The sequence below is a fragment of the Gopherus evgoodei genome, chromosome 8 (assembly GCF_007399415.2).
Source record: "Gopherus evgoodei ecotype Sinaloan lineage chromosome 8, rGopEvg1_v1.p, whole genome shotgun sequence".
NCBI lineage: Eukaryota > Metazoa > Chordata > Testudines > Testudinidae > Gopherus > Gopherus evgoodei.
The window spans coordinates 29,901,811-29,926,015 of NC_044329.1; the positions used below are offsets into that span (position 1 = coordinate 29,901,811).

The 24,205-nt window shown below is 39.3% G+C and overlaps 1 protein-coding gene across 5 annotated transcripts in view; it reads right to left on the reverse strand.

The window, feature by feature from the left end:
• Positions 1–1,670: 1,670 nt before the first annotated feature.
• Positions 1,671–24,205, reverse strand: part of PANK3 (pantothenate kinase 3) — a 29,385-nt gene continuing 6,850 nt past the window's right edge. The window contains exons 2-7 of one of the 5 annotated variants that reach the window (XR_004001530.1): positions 18,198–18,550; positions 17,138–17,391; positions 16,204–16,380; positions 13,221–13,344; positions 9,161–11,270; positions 1,671–8,746 (exon numbers count right to left, since the gene is read on the reverse strand). Coding sequence is in view for 4 of the 5 variants with exons in the window: in XM_030571862.1 (XP_030427722.1) it covers positions 8,696–8,746; positions 11,145–11,270; positions 13,221–13,344; positions 16,204–16,380; positions 17,138–17,391; positions 18,198–18,550 (1,085 nt within the window). In the remaining variant the exon portion in view is untranslated. The other 4 variants (XM_030571862.1, XM_030571866.1, XM_030571863.1 and 1 more) reach the window with 4 other exon arrangements.

Below are 24,205 nucleotides of genomic sequence, written 5' to 3' on the forward strand. Positions count from 1 at the left end.
GGGGGTTCAAGGGTCAGGACAGAGGGATAGGGGCTGTGGAGGTGAAGGGCAGAAAGCTGTGTGTGTAGGGCAGAGGGATGGGGCTGTGGGTGTGCAGGGCAGAAGGCTGGGTGTGTGTTGGGATGTGGGGGGTTCAAGGGTCAGGACAGAGGGCTGGGGTTAGGGGGGTGCAGGGCAGAAGGCTGAGTGTGTGTGTGGGGGGGAATCAAGGCAGAAGGCTGGAGTGCTCGGCTCATAGGGGTGCTCATGGCAGGGGGCTGGAAGGGATATGCCCAGTTCCAACCCTTTCCCCAAGGCTCCATCTCTACTTCTCTCTGCATCCTCTACGGAGCTGCACACACTCTGCCACTCTTTCCCCTCCCCCTTGCTAGGGCCATCAGCTGATTGGTGCAGGGAAGGAGAGGGGGAGGGGCAGGAAAGCACCACGCTGGGGGAAGAAGTGGGGGATGGGGGGAAGCCTGGCTGCTGCAGGGGCTGGGAACACAGCAGCCAGCTGTGTGCCACTCAAAATCGGCTTGCGTGCCGTGTTTTGCACGTGTGCGGTAGGTTGCCGACCCTGATGTAGAGGATTAATCATGGACTATTCACATAAAGTATCAGAGGGTAGCCGTGTTAGTCTGGATCTGTAAAAGCAGCAAAGAATCCTGTGGCACCTTATAGACTAACAGACGTTTTGGAGCATGAGCTTTCGTGGGTGAATACCCACTTCCTCAGATGCATGTAATCTGAGGAAGTGGGTATTCACCCACGAAAGCTCATGCTCCAAACGTCTGTTAGTCTATAAGGTGCCACAGGATTCTTTGCTGCTTTTATTCACATAAAATTCATATAAACATTTTAAAAAAATCAAGTTAGCATCAGCATGGATTTTTAAAAACTAATCTTTGGGGTTAACACCACACAAATGGAAAGAACTTTTACTGTAAGGATTAGTGCAATAAGTTGGCTACCGTGCATCATGATTTTAAACTTCAGTGCATGTTCTACCCATGTTGCTTTTCATTCAGGGCCGAGAGATGGAGAAAAGTATTTTACATTCCAAGCAGCGGCAGAACTGCTCAGCTCAAACAAAACTAGGTTCTTTGGTTAGTGAAAACAAAGGACAATTCTCCAGAATGCAGCATCATCTTCTTGTGCTCAAGAGAGTTGACTGGCAATTTAGAATTCTTGAAATAATCATGAGCTAGTCAGCCAGTGTAACAAGTAAGCGTTGAACTGAACTGAACTATCAGGCTGAGTAAGCACAGCTAGGATGTATCAATGTATAATACCGCCAAGTAGCAATGAATTGTTCAGGAGTGCAGGAACCAATATACATTCCCAAGGTAGGAAGAAAGATAGTTTTGATGTGAAAGTTTACATTGATGTTGTCAGGGTCATACTTGTTGCACAGCCTCTATTCTTCAAGGCTATCAATGTATGGCCATTTATGAGTTGTACATTTAAAAAAATGGCAGCTACATCAAAATTTAGTTATACCATAAACACATTTAATCTTTTCTTTACAGGTTTTCCTCTACAGGAAGAAGAGCTGGAGAGCTGGTCCCATCATGTTCCCCTACTGTTAAGTTATATGCAACAGTACAAAGTATATCAATTACAACAGCAATTTGTGATGCTACATATTGACTAACAGAGCAGCACAAAGAAAAGAACAATGGAGGCACGACTGAACAATCTGGAGTTATTTATTAGGAAAAAGTAAGACAGTATTGTTTCAACATTCATACTGAACAGTAACAAAACCAGAAAACTACAAAAAAGTAGGTCCATCATATTAAAGTTGGCTTATGGCAATACAGTACAAACAAGTAAATTAAATCCAAACCTAATTTATGCAAGCAAGCAGTAAAGAGTTATATACAGTTTTGATGGGGATGGATTACATTGTAGGCACAATCAATTTGGCCAGAATGAAAATACTTAATTACATTAAATCTATTCTGTACATTCGATAATGAGCTATAAAATGAAAAAAATAAATTAAACAATTTACAAGAGATGTACTACAGTTTACATAAAGATATAATTTAATAAAGTTAATACAAATTTGCAGCACATTGTACTTTTTACATCATATCTTCAGTGTCAGAACAGTAAACAAATAAACTCAGACATAACATAAGTACAATACAATAGAATAAGGCAACTAACTGAAATGGCTCTTATGGAAAACATCCTCCTTACATGGGTTTGGAGTTTATGGATTTGCTATCCTTTTTGCTAAGGAACTAAAAGAACTCTGAATGTACGATTTGGTCACTAGAAGGCCTACACATGGTAAGAAAATTGCCTAGCAATTAAGAGATAAAATACATATGGTTAAAATGACAAATGTAAAAACAGATGGTGCTGACTATCAAAATACAAGAGACAAGTTTTTGTGTATGTCCCATTTCAATCTGAACACCAAAGTAACACAAATTTTCAGGTTTTTGGTACTGCAAATTTTTTTTCCCCAAACATCCTCATTTCCTACAAAAATCTGTTTAAAACGAGTCTTTTCTAATGTTCAATCTGAAACCAATCTGAAACCAATGCTTAAAGACTTCGTATTCACAAAGGTCTAAAACATCCATGCTGAAGGAATAGTGAAATTTGAACAGATTAAAACTGTTACTGCAGATTAACAATTCAGAAACCCTATTTCAGTTTATTTTATGGATAGGACTACTTAACAAGTTATACCTTTAAAATTAACTTTAAATACTCACAATTTTCAACAAAAATGGTAAATACTTACAGTAATGGCTGTACTTTTTGAAGTGCTAACACAGGACACATGCATGCTGAGCCCACAGTAGTTGGTACTAAAACTTCATCTACTCTAAACAGCTACAATGACAAAGCATGGGAAAGTATAAGATTAACATCTAAAGCTAGTTTTAAAATGAAATTCTAGAAATGGAAAGTGATCCATGACATAAAATGCACAAATTGAATGTAATCTGCTTTACAGAAAGCAGCACAGAAAGCCAGCCCCATGAATGTCTTGACTTTAATGAATTTCAATCCAAATATATAAAAAAGGAAGCTCAACATAAGGCCATGAGAAATCTTTACAACTTGACAAACTTCAAGTCTGTCAAAAGGACCAGGCCATAAATATTAATTCTATTTACAACTTATTTTGATTCTAAATTTTTCAATTGATTTAGCACCAGCAGCAATATGCAAAGTAGCACTACAGTTTTCCCTATCTGAATGGCTTTTTAAAAAGAATCTTGGGGCCAAATGTTTCATTACTGCTAAGAGTAGTTCCCATTTAAACCAACAGACTACTTAGTAACTAAGACAAGCAGGATTTAGCAGTCAGTGTTACAATAATACAGCGATACATGTCAGAGATCTAAGCAGGTAAACATCTTGGAAAACAGGCTTGTTTGCAGACTTTATGTTCTTTATCTTCAAGTCTTCTTTAAAGGTATTATTAAATTTTAGAATACTGGTAACAATATTTGGAATATATTAACAAGAAAAGCCAGATACAACTGATCAAGAAGGTTTAGTAATATGCACTTAAGCATTTTGTGGACTATAAGTGGGGAAATTATCTCTGTGCTGTGAGAAGACATCTTAGTGCCTCCCCTCCCCCCCCCCCCCAATCAGCTCCATATCAAACACAAACTTCCAAAGCTTAATTAAGTTTTTGCAACAATTAACCCACCAGCTCTATTCTTAATGAGCTGAAAATTTCCTGCGCCACATTGCTTTAGCCTGAAGGGAAAGAATTTTATCCAAATTTAACTTTAACTGTATTTATAAAACAGTGCTTGTCGACCTATTTCTGTAAAAGACAAAGCTAGGTAATACTTCGTATGATCCTCAATATTGTGTAAATTCCTTAATCCAAACAAAACCCAACAACTGTACACATTGCAGGTTTTCTAAATACCCGTATGTGGGAAAGACGGAGAAATATCTGTTTCATAAGGAGAACATGAACGTAAGAAATAGTCAGCTTGACTGCACATTAAATTAGATGCAGGAGAAAGTGGGTTACACCTATTTAGCTGCATTGGTTCAACCTCAATACTTGTTTTGCTTGAAGTAATCAGTAACAAGACCATCTTGTCTCCAATTCTGTTATGAACTAAACTAATCTGTCTCCTTAGGATACCAACAATTCATTTACAGAGGTTTTATAATGAATGAGATATTTACAGAACAGTAAAGGCATGAAAGATTATATGATCAATAAACATAAGACACTGATTAGTCTTTAAAGAGCACAACTTTGCTCTAAGGGGAAGCACTTTGAAATACTTTCAAATGCTTAACTCCTACAGCTATCCTAAAACATTAGGAAATATAAGTTATTGCCATAGTTATTTAGAATGGGCCACCTTCTTAAAAAAACACTCCCAAAAATGTGGTGCTTGATTAAATATCTACACTGGCTCAGGTAGAATATAAAAAATTGTAATATAACAAAGGCTGTTTATCCTCCTCACACTAAAAAGGCAAGGAATACCTTACATGTATATACATGACGTATATTACCAACCACCTGAATGCAATAGGAATAGAACTTCTCAATACAACTAAGTATTAGTTGAAGAACCAGAATTGTTAAGCATTTCTTAAGTATCCCTTAGAGATTGAAAATGGGTAACACAGCCTGACTTCCAACTCTCTTAATACCAAAAATTTAAATAGCACTGCATGTGGTATTGACGCTTCATAACTGCTTTGTTGCTAGATGCATGTCACTGCAAACAAAACTTTTAATGACAAAAAAATGGAAAAACTGATCTATTCAGAGTCTTTACATTCCCAGATTCTAAATGGAATGATGCTTTATAGAAAAGTTGTTTATACAAGTGGCAATACTATTAGAGTCACTAAAAAAAAAACCAAACAGAAAAACGCAATGCCAGTATTCCAGATTTGGTCTTAAATTTAAAGATCCAAAATATGTAGCAAAAAAGAGTTCCTTAAAGTGCAATTACCTTAAGCCCAACTAGAAAGTTGTTGAGAGTGGTTAGAGGTTTTTTTTTAGCCATACCAACCAGTCCATAATATCTTCATATAAAAATGAAGCATCCAGAAACAGCCTGTACTTGTGGAACAAAAAACAAGCATCATTGCAGAGACACAACGACATGCTAAACATTCTGACATAATGCATGGACAAATCCCATTGGGGGGAGGGGGGAAGAGAAACTGGTAGGCAAAACTACTCCAACAAAGAAGTAGACTAGCTTGCCATGAAGATGGGAGGCCAGAAAGCTCATACTGTCTTCTTGACTGGTCTAGTGGCTCATCTAAAATGCTGATACAATTATTGTCCACATCTACAGTAAACAGTCTGGGGTGACAAAAGTATTACTGGTACCAATAATGCTCAAACATGAAGTTGCAGTGCAAGTAAAACTAACATCATTGGCATCACATGAGAAACTGAAGGCACTCGTCTGGCTGCTTGATCTGAGACCCGCTACACTGAGAATGAGCTTTGCCTTTTTTCTTTCAAGGGGAAAACCTCTACTTGAAGAAAGTGGTTCCCTCTTTGAGAAGTCAGCATTAGCCAAGAGGATCCACAAGCTTGCAAAGAAAGGTGTTGCACTTCTTCTGCTATAGCAGGTGACCACTTGTTTGAGTTCCTTTACTGTAAGGAAACTCCAAGTAGCATTGAAACAAAGGAATGCCAAACGTCAAAGTAAAACATTGAAGATAGGAAAGAAATTAATCTACTTCAGCAATTCCCTCTAAAGGGAGCCCTGGTAAGGTTCTTTTGGTCTGTATACAAAGGTCTAGATGAAGAAATTTAAAGCTCCTTTCATTTGTACTTACAATGCTTAGTGACCCCACTAAAGGTCCAATCAATCTCTGGAAACTCTTGGATGACAAAAAGGTGTATTTGTAAGTTTTTGGAAAAAAATAACCAAATAAACCTCAGCAATTGTGCCTGAACACTCTCCAGCAAAAGACCAATAACCCTCTGTTAAGATGGATCTCAAGGGGTGCACTTACAGGAGAGCTAGAAAGCTCTGCTGGTAGTCTCTGGGAGAATGGTGGGGGGATAAGAAGAAACAACCAAATTATGCAGAAGGAACTAAAAAAAGGCCAGCCAGACTTTTTCCAAAGTTGAAGGAAAGAAATATATAAAGGTAGGACATGCATCTTATTTCTCATGAGAAATACTAATAGCATTATGCATTACATATGCAATACAGCTATTCAAGAATTACTTCTGAATTTATTCCGGTGTCCATGTTAACTTCAAAAATGTATCATAGGCTACATCAAATTAATATTTCTTGAATTTATGAAGGTCATGTCTCTCAGACTGCCTTGCTGCAGAACTGGAAAAAGAGTATTTTAGCTAAACTTACTTTCAATATCTTCAGGTCAAAATATACAATCTACGAAATACTGCTTCAAAAGCAACTCTCAGTTTATGCTCCAGTAGTACAGGATGTATATGGAAGAAGTAATCTATGACAACAGATATGGACTAGCTAACATGTTTTTTGCCAGACTGCATGACGTGTTGCTGAAGTATTAAGTCTCCACCCCTCGGGAAAGGCAAGCATCTGGGGTGTGAAACTTTGTATCAGACTAATACAACCTGCAGAAAAATAAGTCTTCAAATAATCTCTCTGTGAAAAGTTCAGAGAAGAAACAAGTCTAAATTACTTCTTCCTATTACTGGCTGTTAATGCAAACTAAACTAAACTACTAGATTTTACACTCAGTCATGGTAAAACTTCTCGCAACTTTCATAAAGACACACTTTATCCAAGCTGTACCAACTTGCTTCGTAGATTGATGCTGCCTTCGCTCAATGATAAGCATAGTTCTAGAAATGATTCTATTTCTTTCCAGACTGAAGCCTCAATTTAAAAGTCCTCACAACGGAAATTTAGCTTAGGTACTCAGCAGCAATGACAAACTATATTTGAAGTTGGCATTGCGCTGGCTTGAATGAAATGGCCTTCTTCTCACCCCTAGAAGAGTCACTGCACTTCTGGCCTTAGGAAATTTTCTGGAATTCAACTAAAACAAAAACACCCCAAACCCCAGAAAAAGTTAATTTTTTACTTACTATTTTCAGTCCCCTTTATGCATATTATGTGGAAAGGTAATGTGGCTAAGAAGTTCAGATGCCACTGTAATGCAACATAGCAATGTTCTCAAATACTCACTCTTTTACTTGATTTAGAGTCATATCCATTGAAAAAACAGGTTTAATTCCAACATTTGAGTTCTAGTCAGATATAGCTTTTTATGCATATACAGGAAATACTTAATATTAATTTACTTACTGCAAAATTGGATATTTCTTCTGAGGTACACACACACACAAAAATACACTGACATACACAGCTGGCTTGACTTCTGACATGGTCTTTCTAGTCCAAAGCCTTTATCTCCTGGCAGCAGCAACACTTCTCACAGTAAAACAATTATTGTAAAATTTAAAATAGTCTGAGAACACAGTATGTAGACAAAACAAAGGCTAGTCTCAGAATATGGAGTTTATCTCAAGGCCACAGTTTGCAATAATGGGAATTGTTTAACAAAGTATACTAAACACTGGTCCTTTTGACTCTGCAATACAAACTCTGGAGCTACAAAAACAAACTTCCAATTCAAAAACAAGATAAATTAAAATCATCCACCTAGATTTGAGACTATTAGAAGTGAAATATCTTGTTTAAGATTAATGAAATGAAGGACTAAATGTTTTCAGATCGGTAGAGCAGGGACAGAATTTGTACAAGCTTCCTCAAAAAGATATGCCAAAGCAACGGAATTACAAGCTGAAATAATTTTAGTTCCAGGCCTCTTTTCGGTAGATATACTCTGCAAGTTTTGTGGTGACTTTCACAAGTAGAGGAGAATGAAATCAAAATTTTGTGATTTAGAATGTAAGGTCATGGAATTTTGGAAGTCAGATGCCTTTTCTAAAGGCTTGCTGTTCCTTGAATCATGAACCTAATCCAAAGGGATCTTCCCAAAATACCATATCTACCTTTCAATAAATGAACTGAACAAATGTAAAGCTTCACAAGAGTACAGATATGTGGAAATGCAGTACTGTATTTTCACTTAATATACTTGCTAAAAAACTAAATTAGATATTTTCCCATTAGACATTAAAATTCTGCAATTACTGGAACATATTAAATGCTGTAACACTTTATGCTGTCATACTGAGAAATGATCTTCTACACTACAAAGCTTTGCTTTCTGTTGATGGCACTTTGGTGTTTTCAGGTCAATTGTCTTAAACACACAATTCTGCTCTTAGTACAATGCAGTAGTGAGACAAAAAACACAAATATCAAAATAAACCACTTTCACCAGATTATCTGCAAAAGATATTTGCTTAGCACTAAAGCTTCATGTTTAAGTCCACACTATTATAAAGGATGGACACCTAAAAGGGCTGGAATTCTCTTTTGGAAGCTTGTTTTTCAGAGGATGTATTGCATATTAGAAGTTCAAAACTGGCTACAAGCACTGGAGATCATAAGGCAAAATCCACAGGTATTTCACTTAAAAATGCCTTACACAGCAAGATCCCATTTCCTTAATATGGTAACATCCAGCAGTTTACCACTTAAATTTAAAAATAACTGCAGCAAAACTGCTGCTTTTTTTCCTTTGGTTCCCATTGACTTAAACAATGTAGTAGTAATGCCAACCAAGTGGAAAACAATTCAGTGTAGTAGCATCTGGTACTTCAGCTGAAATTTGGCAATCCAAGAAGAGCACCAACAGCACCAAAGTATCCCTGTTTAAAAAAAAAAAAAAAAAAGGCTATCATTCCAAGTTTCAACTACCGCATTAAAATTCCGCATTCAGAAATACCCTTTTTAGCCACAGAAAGGTACTTGGAAGGCTCACACTAAGTATGAAGAACATACATTTGTAATATACTGCCTTGTATCTGACGTACTAAAAACATTAAAAAAAAAAGTTTTTAATTTTGTAAACAGCTAGCATGCCCTGGTTAACTGCCTCCCCCGTCTTCCCTCACACTAAAGCCTATATATTACTGAAAATTATTTTTTTTCCATTTGTTTGTAATAACAGCTAATGTATTTCGAAGGCACATATCAGTGGTATCTGAGCACATATACCAAAACCGAAGGCTTTTGAGAAGAGCCTACAGAGATGCTGGCTGGTCTTTGAACTTCAACATTACCTCTGAGGCAGCAGTTCAGCACTTCTTATTTCAACTCTCCACCTTAAGTTTCTCAAAGGTATTCTTCAGGCCTGAACAGAGCCAGTTATACTTTGGACTGGACCTTTAGGCTGCATGTGGACAAACACAAGAACCACCTCTCTATCTGTGGACCACTTCATAATCAAGGTGGAAGCAAGAATTTTATCCCCCATGCAAGACAAAAAGACCACCATCATGGTCCCCCAAAAATCAGACCTTAAAATCTACTCCCCAAAAGTCCAAGGAGTAGAACTAGCAAAGGAATTTCAACCACTCACTACTGCTATAGATACTACCATTTCTCCCACCTCATGCTCCCAAAGGAAATGAAAACCTGAATACTGGGAGTAGAAGAAAACATCAGATACAGACTGTCTCCATCACAGCAGTCGCATTCTGTAGTTCTATAGAAGTCATATTAATTTTTTTCTGTCCTCTGACATAGAGGCAACAACTTCACACCCTGCTAGAGCAAAACAAATGACTTAAATTCTGACTGTCTGCATTCAAGCCCAGAACATGTCCTCTCCTAGTAGGAGGAATTAGCTTATGTCAGCAGAGGCTGACCTCAACCAGGTTAGCCTCCAACCACCAAAAAAGGTAGACAAATGCCTTCCCAAGAATTTGGACCATTCGCTGCAAGTATCAGTTGTGGAAGAATTAGAAGTCAGGGTGGCTTCTAATCTTTCAAGATATGAAAGCAAGCTAATCAAGAGCAGCCAAAAATACACAATAGCACTTTTAGCTGCCAGCATCCTATATCCCTCAGGTGGGCTTCAGAAAGGTACTAGTAGCTAATACTCCACCCATAGACAAGGAAAGAATATCCACATTCACTCTGTTGGACCTCTCTGCAGCAGCTGGTGACAAACAAATATACCTGTATTGTCCCCAAGAACGTACAGGATGAAAGGAAATCCCCGAAGTCCTGGGACCCAGACTGAACCCAGAGAACTGATATAGGCAACTATTTCTTCATGATGCTTACCTACAGAGTCCCAAAATACCAAATCCTAACCTCCACATGAAATAGATATATGAGAAACTGTTGGGGGAATGGCTGAGACAATCTGAGTTAAGTGCCTGTGATATATATATTACACCCAGCTCTACATCTTCCAGAATTTTCAATACCTCACTGAAACAATATCTGGATTAAAAAGAATTTGTTAAAGCTGAACCTTGTAAAAACTGAGATGATGCAGGTTGAAACAGGGAATTGAACCGTATTTCCTTACATTTTTAACTCGTGAGAAAATCTGCCCTCAAATTAATACAGTCCATAACCATTTGAATCCATCTAAATGCTAGTAGCTCCTGTGGAAAAATGACTATTTAATTTAATTGACCAGAAGACTGTCCCACCTGAATAAGAGACAGACCTGGCTACTTTGATTTATGTATTAATTCCTAGAAAAGTTTCAATAATTGAAATTGTATGGCTGAAGCCAGATACCCTGAAATGCTTCACCTGGTAGAAAGCAAAGCAAAACATATTCTGATGCCTTCCTTTGTGTTGGTATCCCATTCGAAGTCCCCAGATGGGAGTGGCACTCGCTACTGCTCCCCCTCCGTAACTGTGATATGCTGTAATAGCTGTTCCATCAGAACAATGTAATGGTCCACCCACAGGATGTGGCTTACTAATACAGAAGACAGAAGCAGACTCCAGAATTCATTGATGCAAGAAAATTACTACAAAATTAACTTTTCACAAGTCAAGTCAAAATCCATTCCTTGGACTTATCTTGCCTTCTATTTCTTTATGTATACTCTCAACCACCTACACAAAACCAGCTATTTCTCTATAGGCTAGGAAAAATAAGACAAAAGTGATACTGCTGTGAGTTTTATAAATATTTGCAAGGTGACTGGATATTACAGTTATGCGGTCATTTAAAATAGGTATTGGGAATTAAGGATAAGGCACACCACATATGTACATGTAGTGTCCTTTGCTTACCTCATGTTCTAGGAATAAGGCCTTCAGCTGGCCTTTTGACCAGTAATCCAGTGCATATGCAAGAAGCTTCATTGACAAAGTGTTCACACGCAAAAAGTTACCAACAAAGACAACTCTGTTTATTTTCTAAAAAAGGAAAGAAAACAGTACGAGTGTTATGACAAGTTTCCTCACTGTCCAGTGTGGCTTTAAAAAGCCAGGACGAGAAGAAAACAGGTTGTCACAAAAAGGGTTAAATATTGAATGCTTCAGAGTAGAGGGGAAGAGTACAGATCCTTAAAACAAAAGATCGAGACTTACAAAAAACCTACTGTAATGTAATTTGAAAAATACCAAAGTATTTCAAACCACGGATATAGCCTAACTAAAAGTCCAACTAAAACAAATGTACTTATTCTTGGTAGAGCAAGACTTAATGCCTTCATAGCCCTGTACAATGCTGCTTGATCCATATGCAACAAGGCAGCACTGTAAAGAAGCCGAAGACAATGAGACATTCCAGATGTTCACTTCTTCAGCTGTTAATGAATGAATGGTAGAAGTCAATTAGAAGTGAGACTCCAGAGTTCACATTTAATATGTACTTTTAGTTTAGTGTAGTTTAAGAATTTTTTCAAAATTTTCATTGCATTTTCCAGTTATGGGGACATTGAAGTTGAAAATAAAGCTGACACTCACTGATGGCAAGATTAAGCTCCAATAACTGAAGGAGTCTGAGAATTAAGTATATAAAAAACACAAGAATGCTTTTCTAAAGTTCTAACAAAATGACTGATGTCAATATTCACATCCAAATTGTTCCAGAAACTTGTGCAGTAGGACCAGCCACTATCTATACTCAAAGGACTGACACTTGTCAAGATAAAGGTGTGGGAAGAGCAGACAAGTTCATAATTTAAAAAGGTAAGAAATACAGTTTAAGCACCCAAACAACCTGGGTGTTAATACTGGACAGAGGTAGGAAAAATCTAAATACAATTAAGGTTGATTTTGATGCCTCAGCTATTTATTCTCTTACTTTAAGGTACAATAACTTGACATGCCTAGGTTCACTATGCTTAGCTGTAGGATAATGACAACATTCCCTGTAAGGTACTTTAGCATTAAATTACTGGTATGTACTCTCAACCTTATCCCCTTCATAGATTATACTAGGGTTTGGGAGGAAGAGGGTGGGGGGAGAAAAACAAACAAACAAAAAAAAACAACCAACAACTTACTAGTCAGGGGAAGATATGAAAGAAGAGGGAAGGGGATCACCAACTGTGATGTCAAACATAGCATCCAAATGCAAAAGCCATCTTGCCCACTTCCTATCCTGGAAAGTAAACGTCCTTGAATTTTTAACAGTGCTGTCCTGGAAGACTCCAAGCAGGGTCCATATTTCACACAGGCTTCTGGCTACTAGGTAACTATTAAAGAATCTCCACTCTAGCTCAGTTGCTGAAGCTGGAAAAAGCTCTCTTCTCATCCATAGCTTGCTGGTGAGGGGAAATGGGTTTCCACTACCCTATACCTCAGCAGCCACCAATTGGTCCTTTTATTACTAGTTTCAGCGTCTTCCTGTGTTGATCAATGCTTCTTGGCTGTCCACTGCTGTATGGAGCTTTAAGTACCCATAATGAAAATGAATCTCAAGTTTATCCTGATGCTATCTGGCAAAGTTCTGAGAAGAGGAGCCTCAGGAAGAGAACACCAATTTCACATAAATTAACATTTCAAATGTTAATTCAGAAATAATTTAAGCATAACTTAAAAAAAATAGCTAAAATTCAGCCAAAAACAAAGCCTTTTCACCACCACTGTTAAATCAGGAAAAACATTTTATTTGCCACTACAAAGTAAATTCTCAAGCCTTATGAACCTTCCCAAAAGGTAATAAAAGTATTCTGACCTGATGCCAAGTTAACAGAACCAAATGGCCTCAGCTAGGAATTTGATAAAGGACGTGAAATGGGAAAAAAGAAAAAAAAGTGTTTTATACTAGTCCTCTGAATGACTGAATGCCACCACACTACATGTATGAAATGTTTTGATTTCCCTTCCCCAGCTCACCCTCTGACTAAAAACATTTACCTCATTTACCGCACACATCCGTGCTATAGACCCAATATTATTGGTGATCGTGACCAGTGTAGCTCTAGCCAGGTCTTCTTTACTAACAGATTCTCTCTTCTCTTTGTAGATCATATTCCCAAAACTGGAGAGAGAAAAAACAATACAAAAGTGATACATTTGCGTTTACAACAAGTTTAGAGTACAGTTTCCATGATGTAGTGGAAATTACATCTCCTGTTTATCCTCAATCTTAACTGACTCCCTTTTCAAATGATCATTGAACACAGCAATTGGACCATTGAGATCGTGGATGGTTAGGTATGTATCTGCATCCATTCCTTAAAAAGAAATATACTTCCTCCAAACATTTTAAGACAATGAGTTAAATCTTTCCGATTACCCTACAGAATTCCATGAAGGAACACGTTAAGTCACAGCTAAACAAGATTAGTCTGCAGCACTAGCCAGAACAAGTAAAGGTAATTCTGAACCCTGACTGATGTATTCCGCAGTTTCTGAAAAGTCAGCCTCGCTTCTTCACTAAACAAAACTATTTTGCTCCATTCTTGCCTTTAGGTGCCACTGAGAAAAAGATAACCAAACACAAACATTTCAAGTATAATAAAATAGCCCTGGGGATTTAAAGTGACTACACAATCATAAGAATCATACAAGTTTACTGATGCTGCCACAATTCTAATTTTCCTAGGGCTTAGGAATTCTGCCCTGCTGCTGGCCCTACATCAAGCAAGCAACTTCAGCTCATATACCTAGTCAGTGTTTGGCCTAATCACAGCCTGTGGTCTCTTTCTGGGAGAAGACACAAGAACCCTCATCCTGTTCATATGGAGTGGCTGAAGCAAAACTGGGGGAACATGGAATTAACAGCACTGTTTCCCATCTCAAGCCCCTCTGAAATTAAAGACACTAGTAGTTTCAGAAGGAGGGAAAAAGTGAGTACAGGAGGTATACAATAGACTACAATTGAGGGCAAATAAGAAAAATCAGAAGTAAGATCTCCCGGGGGGGGGGGGGGGCGCAGAACCTATTTAAAGAAAAAGAAATGCATACAGTCATTCAGCTTGGAGGGATACCTCAGTGGTTTGAGCATTGGCCTGCTAAACCCAGGGTTGAGAGTTCAATCCTTGAGGGAGCCATTTGGGGATTGGTCCTGCTTTGAGCAGGGCGTTGGACTAGATGATCTCCTGAGGTCCCTTCCAACTCTAATGATCTATGATTCTATACTTCTAGCAGGACTGATAAACCCATTATTTGTTCAGACTAAATTGCTTGCTTCAAGTTTATTTTATTCTCATTCTCCAGTTTCATCATTCCTCATTTCTGCTTCCAAGAACATGGATGCTGCTCCATCAGCCTCCAACTAACGAGCAAGCTGAACAGTGAACAGAGTAAAATACTAACCTTCCGCCATTGGAGGACTGCCCAATTCTCAAATTTGCTCATGGCATAATTACCCACCATCCTGAGACAGGCCTAAGACTACTTTGCAATTATGAAATCTTGTGGTAGGCTAGCAACAGTGTTTGACAGAAGCTAAGGAAATAATTGCAATATGAATGACTGAATAATAAAGTAATTAAACCAATGACTACAATAAGATCACCAAAAATATTTTCCCAATTGAAGAGCTTTTTAATGTCCATTAGACAGCAAGTATAAAAATATAAGCACTCAAAACTACACTAATTCATCTAGTGCCCACTGAATGCTTCTGAAATGCTGAATAACTGAAAAACAGTGGTTAAATCAAAATGCTTCGCCTGGGTGCCTGACTTGTTAACCTAAAAAAAAAAAATCAAAGTGAGGAAATAAAGCCCAGAGAGGAAGAGCTGTTGTAAAATGGAGAAGAAAGTTGTCAGATTAAACAATGCTCTCAAAGATCCCAGCCACTAAAAAGGTTTGACAAACATTTTCATTAATTTTTATTTCCTCTTTCTATGCCTGACTACCTTCTGACCTCTGCATAGTCTATGCAGGAACTTGTTTGTTTCCTTTAAATCTACACTTGCTGTTTTTTAGTTTTTCAGGAATAAATTACACAGAATGGGACTGCCTTGGCATTCTTTCTACCTAGTAATCAACTACTACTATCCGATTTCAAAATGTTCAGAAAGGTTAGCTGTATGTATTTTTAAAAACACAGAAGTAATGTAATTGAAACAGTAAGACTGCAAAAACTGTTCTGCTAAGAGATACTGAACACAGGTCTCTTAAAACCTTAACACCTCTGTCTTAAGACAAGACAATGTGATAACTATAATGAATTGTTAATGAGGAAGTAAGACTACATTTTAGTCACAGGTATTTTTACTAAAAGCCATAGACAGGTCAAGGCAGCGGACAAAAATTCACAGGCCCATGAACTGTCCATGACTTGTACTATACACCCCTAACTAAAACTTGGGCCAGGAGGCCATAGGTGCTCTGGGGGAGGGGAGGGGTGGGAAAAAAACAAGCAGCAGCGCATGGCCTGGGACTGTTGTTGGTGGCAGGAGGGCTGGCAGGCTCCCTACCAGGCTCCTCGCAGCTCCCCAGAAGTGGCAGGTATGTCCCTGCAGCTCCTAGGGGGAGAGAAGGCCCAGGGGACTCCACGTGCTGCCCCCGCCACAAGCTCCAGCTCTGCAGCTCCCATTGACAGGCAACCGCAGCCAATGGGAGCTATGTTGGTGGTGCCTCCAGGCAGGGACAGTGCCGAGAGCCCCCTGTCCCTCTGCCTAGTAGCTGTAGAGACATGCCTGCCACTTCTGGGGAGGACCACCCTCCCCACACCCTGAGGTAAGCACTGCCCCTCACCCAAACTCCCAGCCCCGAGCCCCTTCCTACACCCAAACTGCACCAGCAGCAGTCGCTGTGATTGGCCCAGGGGCTGCCTGATCTGCTTGCACCAGCCTCACCGGCCACTGAAGTAGTCATGGAATCTGTGACTTCCATGAGAAATCTGGAGCCTTAATTTAGTTAAATAAGCGAGTCTCTTGCTTACCTAGAGGCTACTGCCCATCCTGGCAAGGCAAAACGTTCATAGTCCCCTCCATAAATGTCCCGGACAAGCTTATCAGCATGTGTACTGTCCCCTTTGGATGCCATTTCAAGAGCTTCTTCAAAACTTTCACAACCAGTCAATAAACTGCATAAACCTAGAAATGTCCCTCCACCTAAACTAATGAAAGAGAAAAAGAATGACTTTTAAACAGCATTCTCACATTTTGCAACTAAATAATCTATAAATGCATTCCTTCAAATACTGTTTTGTCTGCCTTCTTGCTCACAGCTTGGTATTGCTTAGCAAAGTTGTCAGTTGTGAATCATGGCAACAATGTTAACACAGGCTTCAGCTTAAACGTGCACAAATATAATAAGATTGAGCTGCAAAGTTAAGTAAACTCTTTAAAAATAAATGTGTGTTTGCTGTTTCAAGAATTCTTTTATGGTGCATCTAAGTTAAGGTATCAAAATTCATACTTGCAATAGGTAAGTGAAATAGGTGTGAGTATCAAAGTGCCAGTGAGAGGGAAAACTCAGATGAGGATGCCCAGAAGCACCCACATCTCATCATTGGCTTCAGGTCCTTGTTCCTCTTTCTGCATCAGTTCAGTGAACACTCATTTTCTCTCCAGTAGAGCAGAAGAAATATGAGCATGTTGGAACAAAGCTGTGCAATCAAAAAAATGTTATAAACCTAAAACCACACAATACTGATATTAGTCTCCTGTGGCAGGCCACACAGCAGAAAAAAAAACCTACACCTTCTTAAAGCCATGAAGATAGCTTACAATTAATGCTGCTGGTAATTAAACAAGACATGAAATCAGTTTATCAAATGGAAAAGACATGCAAAAAAGTTATTTGAAAGCTTAAGAAAATATTAGGGTCATTATTCCATACAAGAATCATAACTTAATATTTCATGTCACTACCTTGTTCCAGTCACTCTCTTATAGCTGTCTTTTGAATGGACTGCTAAAATACTGACTCCTGAACCAATGTTTACAACCAATAATGGGTATGGGTCATCCAAGTTAAAAGGCATCTTTTGGCATCTTTCCGGTTCTGAGGCATTTTCAAAGTAATAGCACTCTGCCTGGCCATTGAAACTGACAGAGTCTATATACAACAGGCCTTTGACAAGACAGTCAAGCTCATCCAGTTTGTGCAACTGGAGGTTTCCAATCTGTGAAAAAGGAAAGGACAAAATTAACAGTTCATGAACTAACTATGCTGGGCATTTAAGTAAGCCCATTAGCATTCTCCTAAGGATGGATGATGTTAGCTTTCCATGCACTTATGCTTTAAGCCATTGTTCAAAAATTACTTTGTTTTGCTCAGACCAACAACAATTAGCAAACACTTAAAAATACCAAAGTATTTTATTAGTCAAATATCACATTTGCAAACCTGTGTACCTTAAAAGGCAAAATGCTCATTTGTAAGATACTAAAAAAGAAAAAGTTCCTAACTACTTAAAAATTAAACAATGCCCTATTTAACTTAATCATTACTTCAAGGATTGCAAGAAACCTAACCTGCAGTCTACCTGGCTTCCATCAATGTTTAATACTAAAATGTTTCCTAACACAGAAACACTAATAATAGGCCATTATCTATATCTATATCTATATCTATATCTATCTATATATATATAAATAAATAAATCATACTTAGTACCTAGATGTCTCAACTCATTAATGTAATCTTTTAATTAAGATTTTTCAACCAGATCCATATTACTAATGCCAAATCTCATCTTCCTTTTAAAAAAAAAATATATATATATAATCTGATTATTAATAATACCAACAGAACATTTCTGAGGTTACTGCATTTAACGAGTAGTTACTTCGCCTTTGCATGTCAAAGATATGAAAAGATTGTCCCAGAAAGACACTGCCTATCTTCTACTACTAAAATAGCAGTGACCAATTGTTTGTTTGTTTTTTTAAACAAAGACTACAGTACTAGGGAAGGTAGGCTACCTACTGTGCGAAAATCTTCTTCAAACTTATAAGCGCCACCTCCAGTGGCGCAAAGCACCGTGTGTAGTGTTGAAAAGTTTTTATTTCTTCCCATTTGGATAAAAGTAGGCAAGTCATGAGTTGGGAATCGAATAAAGTGCAAGTTTCCCCTTCGGCCAAAAAGTGTCAAGTCTTTCAGTTCAAGGTGGACATCTCGAATACCAGTGGATCCATAGGCTATATTGGAAGTCAAATATTTGCGGATGCTCTTCAAGCTTTCAACTTCCTCCTGCTCCTCTTCTGCAGTGATATCAATAGGTTCAAAATATGCAAGTTTCACCAGTGTTCCCCCAATGTCCATGCCAAACCATGGAAAAGCTGTGGAGATAGAAAAAGTATTACATTAACACTGTGAAAAAGCCAAACTGACATCACTTAAATTGATATTACAAAGACTGAATACTCTTCGAACTAGGAAAATTAATTCTTTGTTTTCTTCAATGCTAGGGAAGAATTTAAAGTTTGGAACCAGATAAGAAAAAAAGTGAAGTTATTAGCCACTCCTTTGAAGTTATCTTTGCAAAATGTACTCCACTGGACCTGGTTAAAACCAAAATACGAAGTAACTTATTCCTCTCCCCCCGACTTCATGTGGTCTCCCAAGCTAATTCAAATCCACTAACACGATGCTCGAACAGATGTACTGTAAAGTATTCTACTCCCCACAGCCTTTTAAAGAGGACGTTTACCTAAAATTTTCCAAGACCCATTTTCTCCTGACCATAATACATTTAATAATTCTTCTGAGAAATAGGCACTTTTCCACTGATTTCTGAAGTACAATAGAACCAAGATAGCTAATTCCTGGAGATGAAAAAGGAATTGTTGTCTAGCTCTCAGAAACTGCAGAGTACTAGTGTCAAGGATGTGTATTAAAAAAATATGCAAGATACTGAATGTTACTGAGTTTGGGTTCCAGCTAGTGTTTGTATACCTTTTTCCTCAAAAAAGGGAATTTCTTGTATGAAAACAGAAGTCATCTTTGTTAAGAAACACTGCCAATGCTACTGAAATACTGGTATATTGTCTCAATCACATTTCCTTCACTGCAGATGTTTGAAGTGACACAGTGTGCAAAAAGAGGATTTTCATTGTAGAAGCCTAAGCTATATAATAAGGCAAGATCACAATTGGCATGTCCAGGCATCTAGTAAAATCAGTTTACAGAACTCTGTGTTGGAGAGGATGGTGAGTAGTTTCATCTAGTAAATACTCATTTATTGTGGCACACCTGATGTTATCCCTAAATAATCTCCAATGAATAGATTTCAAATCTAGCCCAAAGTAAGTCTAAAAATGACACTTCCATCAGCTTTTAAAATAGCTTGTTGCACTGTCTGTTACTATATTTGAAGTTCACAGCCTAATATTTCCTATTCTAAGAGTGTTCTCCCTATCTCTGACATGTATGTGTCTTTCACAAAAAAGTGTGGACCAAAGAGGTTCTCCATGTCTCCTACATTGCTGCAAACTATTTTAACACAGTACTATATCTTTGGGTTGATACTGCATCATTTAAAAAGGCGGGAGAAAAGGAAGAAATGCTACAGAGACCAATTGTGATTAAAACTGAACATACTTTGAAGTAAAAATAAATATCTTTAAATAGGAAGAAATGGGCTCACTTGTCCTTTGCTTTAAAACCCAGCAGAACCCCAACAAAAGGTGATAATCATCATTCCATATTAGCTATAGATAAACCTGTTGACTACTGTGACTGGGGCCAGGCTATTACACTCAGAACACAAAGTCTTTCTACCTTCATACCCAAACAGAGTGAATGTGTGAGGGTGTAGGGAAGGACAGGAGAGAAGTCAGTTTTCTTCAATGATTTAACTTCAGTGACACAGATCTCAACAAATATCATTAAATAATTTTCTCGTTTTAGAAACATCTGACTTCCCAGCTGGACATTCTGAACACCAAACTTGGAATCTGACATTTATTTCTCCAAGCGCATGCTGAATGGGACAATTAGCCTATTTTTCCAAAGCGACTCAGAACAAGCCCTTGTTCTTAAACTCAATTCAGATCCAGTTTATACTGAACACTGGTGCAGGATTCAGGGAAAAAAAAGAATATGTCCAACATGTCCAAAAATTAATTCCAAACTGTATCAGATAATTAGTGGTGGTGGTACAGAGATAACTGAATAGATACTACAGACACTTCCCGACTTATGCAAGCGTTCCGTTCCAGAACACCTTGCATAAGTTGAATTTTGTGTAAGTTGGGAACGTAAAGAACACCACCAGATGTTAGAGTATGTACAAGACAGGAAGAGAACCAGCCAAAACACAAATGGTTTTTTTTTAAAAAAAAAATGTTAATTATCTACCTGAGGGTCGATACTTGCACTTGGAAGTAGAGAGTTCCTATAAACAGCTGGGCATTGCGAGAAACAGTTCCTCCCACTCCCTGACCTCCCATACAGATGTTCTACAAGTAGTTTTCATCTGGGAAGCTGAATTTTTGTTGGACCTTTCTCTGAAAAGCTAGCACCATGTTTTTAAGTCTAGGTAATGTTTCAGTATATTGCAACTAATTTTAGTGCTAGGCTAGCAATGGTTTCTGTAGTATTAATAGCTCTGAATGTTTAAATATATTATTCTATTACTTTAAGATACCCAATAAAAAAATTGAACTCAGTTTCATTTTGCTAGTTAGTAACTGTCTACACTTAGCAGTTCACCTATCATGTACCATGTTCTTTGGCATCTCAAAGAAAAAATAAGTGAGCAGGTAACTGCCTATGAAACCGTACACTCATGAGTCCATAACTTTCTCCCCAGTGGTAAGGAACATTACTGGCACATTGAGAGCCCAACAATCTGAATACAGTATAGTGAAGACAACAGCCAAGCGTAATAACGGATGCAGGAATACAGGAGTTCTAATCTGTAGAATACATACACAGGTTTTAATATATGAAAACACCTCTCTGCCCAACAAGTCACTCAGATCAATTACATAACTAGACACGCATGAAAACATTTTTATTTTAACATATAGATGCATGCTTGATTTGCAGCTCTACCCCAGATTTTAAAAAGGTTTCTCATTTTATTAGCCAGTAGCACTTCACTCAAGTGAAGACTAGAAAGGGGAAATATTATTTACCTAATAAACCAGAAAGGGTCCTTGGGAGTTGTTTTAATCCATTCACACATATGTAATTGGGACTTTAAACAAAATACAAAGGATCCTTTCTGCTCTATGGAGATATTATGTAATTAAGACATGGTCTTTCGCTTGTTTGTCACCCAATAATTGTGAAAGAATCCCTGGCATCTGCACAGTAGATATTTTTGATTTCAGCTGTTAATGTTTAAAGTTTGTGGAGAGAGGCCCGGAACTAATTTATGAATTTAGACACCTACCAGTCTTTGGAACTTTAATCTGATTTACAAGAACGAGTGTATGCTTCTTGGATACCCAATAAAAAACAGGCACAAAGCAAAAATACAAAAAACAAAACAAAAAAAACAGTTGAGGGAAACAGAAAGCCAGCTTAAGATGAAAAGCTTCCCATTTTTCAACTTGGAACATTTTTATGCCAGTGTTACCCCCAAAAGAAAGCTGTACTGGATATCTACTCGCTATTAGAAGGAGGGTATTCTTGACACCAAATTACAGAGTTTAGAGAAAGATCAGATTTTTTCCTTCTACTTCATGTCAGAAGATAGAACCCTAGAACATAGTTAAGTCAGTTCTGGTCAATGGGTTTTAAACGAAATTAAAAAAAATCTTTTACTTATGAAAAGGTTGCAATCTTAACATAGGGAGGTTTTGGGGGGTTGTTTTACTGCATTTAACATGCAAAATGCCACTAGTTCACTATCTATATTAGAACTATGAAATGTAGGTGAGAACCTTTTTCAGAGAGGTTTCTTGGTTATATAAACCATAATAATTTAGTTTATATGAAATTTGCTCCCAGGAAAAACAGCAGCATTTTGCTTTCTTACTAAGTGGGTTATATGCAGGGCACTGTAGGAGCCAGCTGTGCACCTTGACAGTGACAAAAATAGGAAAATATATCCAGGTTTACCAATCCTACAATAGGTCTCTAGAGCTGTAAGCAGGCTAGAGCTAGAACCAGACTGTTAAAAAAACAAAAACAAAAAACACCAAAACAAACCCTACTCCTGAAGAGCCAACTAGCTGAGAATTTCCATACTGCTGGAGTCTTTGTAATCTTTTCACACTCTTGAATCCCTCACTCAGTAGAAGCTGCCTAAGATGGGCTCATTAGGTGTATCTTTATTATGTGAAAGAAAATACAGGTAAGCACATATACATTTCCCCTTCATAGAATCTCGCTGTGAGTGCTGATCAGTCAGCAAGATTAAGGGCTTGTCTACATCAGAAAGTTGCAGCGCTGGTGAGGGAGTTACAGCGCTGCAACTTTGAAGGTGTACACATCTGCAGGGCATCACCAGCGCTGCAACTCCCTGTTTGCAGCGCTGGCCGTACTCCCGTTTTTTCTCGGGTTTAGAGGATCCAGCGCTGGTGATCCAGCGCTGGTAATCCAATGTAGACACTTACCAGCACTTTTCTTGACCTCCGTGGAAGGAGGAAGCCTCTGGTAATCAAGCTGGTCTCCTTTCCCGGTTTGCTCTCTCGTTCCCGGAACCCCGAGCAAGCAGGTCTCCTTCCCTGCGGTTTGCAGGGTGGCTCCGGGAACGCGAGAGCAAACCGCGGGGAAGCTGGTCTCCTTTCCCGGTTTGCTCTCTCGTTCCCCGAACCGCCGAGCAAGCGGTTCTCCTTCCCTGCGGTTTGCAGGGTGGCTCCGGGAACGCAAGAGCAAACCGCGGCAAAGCTGGTCTCCTTTCCCGGTTTGCTCTCTCGTTCCCGGAGCCACCCTGCAAACCGCAGGGAAGGAGAACCGCTTGCTCGGGGGTTCGGGGAACGAGAGAGCAAACCGGGAAAGGAGACCAGCTTTGCCGCGGTTTGCTCTCTCGTTCCCGGAGCCACCCTGCAAACCGCAGGGAAGGAGAACCGCTTGCTCGGCGGTTCGGGGAACGAGAGAGCAAACCGGGAAAGGAGACCAGCTTCGCCGCGGTTTGCTCTCGTGTTCCCGGAGCCACCCTGCAAACCGCAGGGAAGGAGACCTGCTTGCTCGGGGTTCCAGGAACGAGAGAGCAAACCGCGGCGAAGCTGGTCTCCTTCCCCGGCTTGCTCTCTCGTTCCCGGAACCCCGAGCAAGCAGGTCTCCTTCCCTGCGGTTTGCAGGGTGGCTCCGGGAACGCGAGAGCAAACCGCTGCGAAGCTGGTCTCCTTTCCCGGTTTGCTCTCTCGTTCCCGGAACCCCGAGCAAGCAGGTCTCCTTCCCTGCGGTTTGCAGGGTGGCTCCGGGAACGCGAGAGCAAACTGCGGCGAAGCTGGTCTCCTTTCCCGGTTTGCTCTCTCGTTCCCGGAACCCCGAGCAAGCAGGTCTCCTTCCCTGCGGTTTGCAGGGTGGCTCCGGGAACGCGAGAGCAAACCGCGGCGAAGCTGGTCTCCTTCCCCGGTTTGCTCTCGCTTTCCCGGAACCCCCCTTGAAGCCGCCCAACAGCGCTGCAGTGTGGCCACATCTAACACCACTTGCAGCGCTGGTTGCTGTAAGTGTGGCCACTCTGCAGCGCTGGCCCTATACAGCTGTACTAATACAGCTGTAACAACCAGCGGTGCAAAATTTTAGATGTAGACATGGCCTAACATATGGATGGCAATAAGAGAAGTTCTGGTTCTAACGCTATTTAGGGTATGTCTACATCTAAAATTTTGCAGCGCTGGTTGTTACAGCTGTATTAGTACAGCTGTATAGGGCCAGCGCTGCAGAGTGGCCACACTTACAGCAACCAGCGCTGCAAGTGGTGTTAGATGTGGCCATACTGCAGCGCTGTTGGGTGGCTTCAAGGGGGGTTCGGGGAACGCGAGAGCAAACCGGGGAAGGAGACCAGCTTCGCCGCAGTTTGCTCTCGCATTCCC